The sequence below is a fragment of the Triticum urartu genome, unplaced genomic scaffold, assembly GCF_003073215.2.
Source record: "Triticum urartu cultivar G1812 unplaced genomic scaffold, Tu2.1 TuUngrouped_contig_4229, whole genome shotgun sequence".
In the NCBI taxonomy this organism is placed as follows: domain Eukaryota; kingdom Viridiplantae; phylum Streptophyta; class Magnoliopsida; order Poales; family Poaceae; genus Triticum; species Triticum urartu.
The window spans coordinates 1,796-6,056 of NW_024114800.1; the positions used below are offsets into that span (position 1 = coordinate 1,796).

The following is a 4,261-nucleotide window of genomic DNA, read 5'->3' on the forward strand; positions in this document are numbered from 1 at the left end:
GGGCTTCAGCGTGGAGAGCATTGGATACATGTTCAAGATTTCCTGCTTCTACTGCCATAAGCACACCACTATCATTACTGATAGTAAAACCCCATCCACCAGACAAAGATGATTTATGAAAAACACCATCAGTATTTATTTTGACGATCCCACTTGACGGAGGAGACCAACATATGGTGGAATCTTGTTTCTGGGTGCTCCTATCTTCTTAAGGTGCCTTCATGCGATTTTTTTGAGGAAATGGAATGTGGTTTTTTTTAGTGGCAGGGAATGGAAATGTGGTAGCCGCGAATGGATACATTATTGTGGGCCTAAAATCAATTTTCAGGGGATTGTGGGCTTAAATCTCCGCAGGGCAAAAAATAAACTGGTACGAGTATTAGATATGGTGGGCCGGTCCACTTCACTTCACACCCACACGAGAGCAAAAAAAAAAAAAAGATGAGCAGCCCCCGCTGGCCGGCGGCGACGCCGCCGCTGGAAGACGAGGATCTGCTCCCCGAGACCCTCCTCCGCCTCCCCCCACAGCCCTCCTCCCTCACGCGCGCCTCCCTCGTCTGCCGTCAATGGCGCTGCCTCATCTCCGACCCACGATTCGTCCGTCGGTTCCGCCGCCCCCACCCCCCCCCCCCCCCCCCCTCCCGCGCCCCTCCCTCGTCTGCCGTCAATGGCGCTGCCTCATCTCCGACCCACGATTCGTCCGTCGGTTCCGCCGCCCCCACCCCCCCCCCCCCCCCCCCTCCCGCGCCCCTCCCTCGTCTGCCGTCAATGGCGCTGCCTCATCTCCGACCCACGATTCGTCCGTCGGTTCCGCCGCCCCCACCCCCCCCCCCCCCCCCCCTCCCGCGCCCCTCCCTCGTCTGCCGTCAATGGCGCTGCCTCATCTCCGACCCACGATTCGTCCGTCGGTTCCGCCGCCCCCACCCCCCCCCCCCCCCCCCCTCCCGCGCCCCTCCCTCGTCTGCCGTCAATGGCGCTGCCTCATCTCCGACCCACGATTCGTCCGTCGGTTCCGCCGCCCCCACCCCCCCCCCCCCCCCCCCTCCCGCGCCCCTCCCTCGTCTGCCGTCAATGGCGCTGCCTCATCTCCGACCCACGATTCGTCCGTCGGTTCCGCCGCCCCCACCCCCCCCCCCCCCCCCCCTCCCGCGCCCCTCCCTCGTCTGCCGTCAATGGCGCTGCCTCATCTCCGACCCACGATTCGTCCGTCGGTTCCGCCGCCCCCACCCCCCCCCCCCCCCCCCCTCCCGCGCCCCTCCCTCGTCTGCCGTCAATGGCGCTGCCTCATCTCCGACCCACGATTCGTCCGTCGGTTCCGCCGCCCCCACCCCCCCCCCCCCCCCCCCTCCCGCGCCCCTCCCTCGTCTGCCGTCAATGGCGCTGCCTCATCTCCGACCCACGATTCGTCCGTCGGTTCCGCCGCCCCCACCCCCCCCCCCCCCCCCCCTCCCGCGCCCCTCCCTCGTCTGCCGTCAATGGCGCTGCCTCATCTCCGACCCACGATTCGTCCGTCGGTTCCGCCGCCGCCACCGCCGCCACCCTCCCCTCATCGGCTTCTTCGACATGGGTCCTCGCGGCCTCTACTTCGTACCCACACTGGAGGCCCCCAATCGTCTCCCGCCCGAGCGCTTCGCCTTGCAGTTCGAGGACGGCGACCAATTCATGCCCCTCGGATCCCGCCATGGCCTCGTTTTCGTCATCCACCTTTCGTGGAGCCGGGTCCTGGTGTGGGATCCGGTCACCGCCGACCAGCACCTCATCGCCCTCCCCCCTGGGTTAATGGGACATCTGAACAGGACCATGGTCCATGGGGCCGTGCTCCGTGCCGCCGGAGAGGTCCAGCATTTCCAGGTGGTTTTGATGGTGGCAGATGATGATTATGACATGGAGGATAGGCAAATGCTGGCCTGCGTTTACTCGTCGAGGACCGGCCTGTGGGGTGATATCATCTCAGCGCCGCTTCCGCCCAAGGTTCCTATCGGCAGCCGGCCCCTCATGGTTTCTCCGTCCAAGGAAGCTGTGTTGGTTGATAATTCCCTTCACTGGATGCTTTTTGGGAGCTTAGTTGGAATTCTCGAGTTTGATTTGTTGAAGCAGAGCATAGCCGTGATACCGACACCAGTGGGTGTGGTTTCCTCCCACGGTAGACATGAACTGACGGTTGTACGGGCAAAGGGCGATGGCCTTGGTTTCCTCATCGTGATAGACTTCTGTGCCCAATCATGGAGGAGAAAGACTGATTGTCATGGTGTTGCTTCATGGGAGCTGGAAAGAACTATTGAACTGGACAAGTTACTTCCCCTGAATCCAGAGAGGAGAGCACACTTATACATAGTAGGGTTTGCTGAGGAGAATAATGTGGTGTTCGCGTGGACACCAGTTATCGGCCTCTTCCTGATTCATCTTGAGTCATTGCAGTTCAAGAAAACTCCCAATCCCAGCATGCTTGCCCGTTATCTTCCATTTGAAAGTGTCTTTGTTGCAGGTAATAGCATGCCTTTACATATCTCAGAATAAATAAAGTAAGCATGCCTTTGCACTGCGGGTAGTATTAGTATAACAAATCAAGTTAGTTTTTAGTAACTGGTTGATGGAATTGTGTTCACATCCTTTCATGTTAAGCTAACAATTGTAAGCAGTGTTGCATCACTTGTTTCTTCGGTTGCTTGTTGATCTCGTCAACATATAGTGAAGTCATTCTGCAATGTTCTGTTTGATACTTGTGTAATGCATAGCTGCAGTATCTTTTTTTCTCTCAAGATGAGATACACAACTTTTTGAAGTTGATTACATGAAACAAAATCTAAATCACAATCACTTATATTCCCAGGGTTTATTAGTATGATGAGTATATTTTATTTTACTTTCCAATATGGTGTAGGACAAGCTTAAGAATATATCCAGATAACCTCTGCCACACATGAAACATTGTTTGCTTTGACTTATTATGCTTGTAGAAACATGTGTTGGTGGTGGACATGATGGAGCTGTTGCTGGTGGACACGACCGAGGTGAGCTTTTGCTCAATACCTCTACTTGTTAAGCAGGTAAGCTTAAGCTTATCTTCTGTATGTATGTTGAGGTATCTGAACTGCTGTTAAAAATATTTTCTTTTCTTTTCACTACCATTTCTCAAGTACTCCCTCCGTAAACTAATATAAGAGCGTTTAGATCACTATTTTTGTGATCTAAAAGATCTTATATTAGTTTACGGAGGGAGTACCAAATTGCAAGAAAGATTGTAAGATTTTTTTCTGCAACCCTTTGCTCAGTCTTTATGCGCACCTGACAACCTCCTATGATGCTGCCTTTCATGGCAGGCTGCCTCTCATGGTGAAAGTATTGCGTGACACTATGAGAGTAAAAAGAATGACAGTCATTTTGGACCAATGGAAGTGTGAATTAATTAGATTATGCACAATCCCTTGGTTGAGGCTTATACTGCATGAATTGTTATTTTTGGATCAACTTGAGGCCCACGAGAGGAGGCCCATGGTTCCCTTTATAATGTATTAACTTTGTCAAAGCCGATTGTTTAGTGACTAGCGAACTTGTACATTTCTAAACCAAATGTTTCTGCTTTTCTACCCCATGAGCCCCTCATGTGTCACTGTTCTTTTAATTAACCTCTACTCAGATCAGATGTAGCCAATATTTCTAGTACTAGAAGTTTTTTTTTTGAGAGAGCTAGTATTAGAAGTTGAAGGTGTGTGACTAAACTAAAAGTTGCTTAATGTTGTTCTATGTTTCAAATGTTGGTTTTGTCTAATGATGCTGAAGATGATTTAACTTTGCAGCTTTTGACACAATTTACACAAATGGTGAAGCTAATGTTTATTGTTTGAGACATACAAAAGTTATAAGAATTACTCCCAACGGGTTTCCTGAATGAATAGTACAAATTTGTTTGACTGATGGTATTACTTGCTTTCAGGTATCTAGAGTTATATTCCGGTGGTTGCGATGCAGCAATGAGCTGTTCAGTCTAGGTTCTACCAATTCGTATGCTTGGCTTGGACCCTCTATGTGGCATGCGCCGGTCAGCCGTGAATTGGACTTGTAGGAAATAATATGCTTGGCTTGGACCCTCTATGTGGCATGCGCCGGTCAGCCGTGAATTGGACTTGTAGGACTCAATTTGCTCAGCGTTTAGAAGCTTAGTTCTGACTAATAAATGTTGAATTGGACCTGATTTCTTGGTGCTATTTGCTACTGCATAGCCAGTGATTCAATCAGGGCAGGTTTCAGTGCTATTTGGCTT

The 4,261-nt window shown here is 51.7% G+C and overlaps 1 protein-coding gene across 1 annotated transcript; it reads left to right on the top strand.

Moving 5' to 3' along the window:
- The first annotated feature begins 1,374 nt into the window (after positions 1 to 1,374).
- Positions 1,375 to 3,892, top strand: LOC125527527. The gene is made up of 3 exons (XM_048692036.1): positions 1,375 to 2,485; positions 2,958 to 3,011; positions 3,798 to 3,892. The coding sequence occupies exons 1-3, from the start codon at positions 1,375 to 1,377 to the stop codon at positions 3,890 to 3,892; spliced, it is 1,260 nt and encodes a 419-aa protein (XP_048547993.1).
- Positions 3,893 to 4,261: the final 369 nt, after the last annotated feature.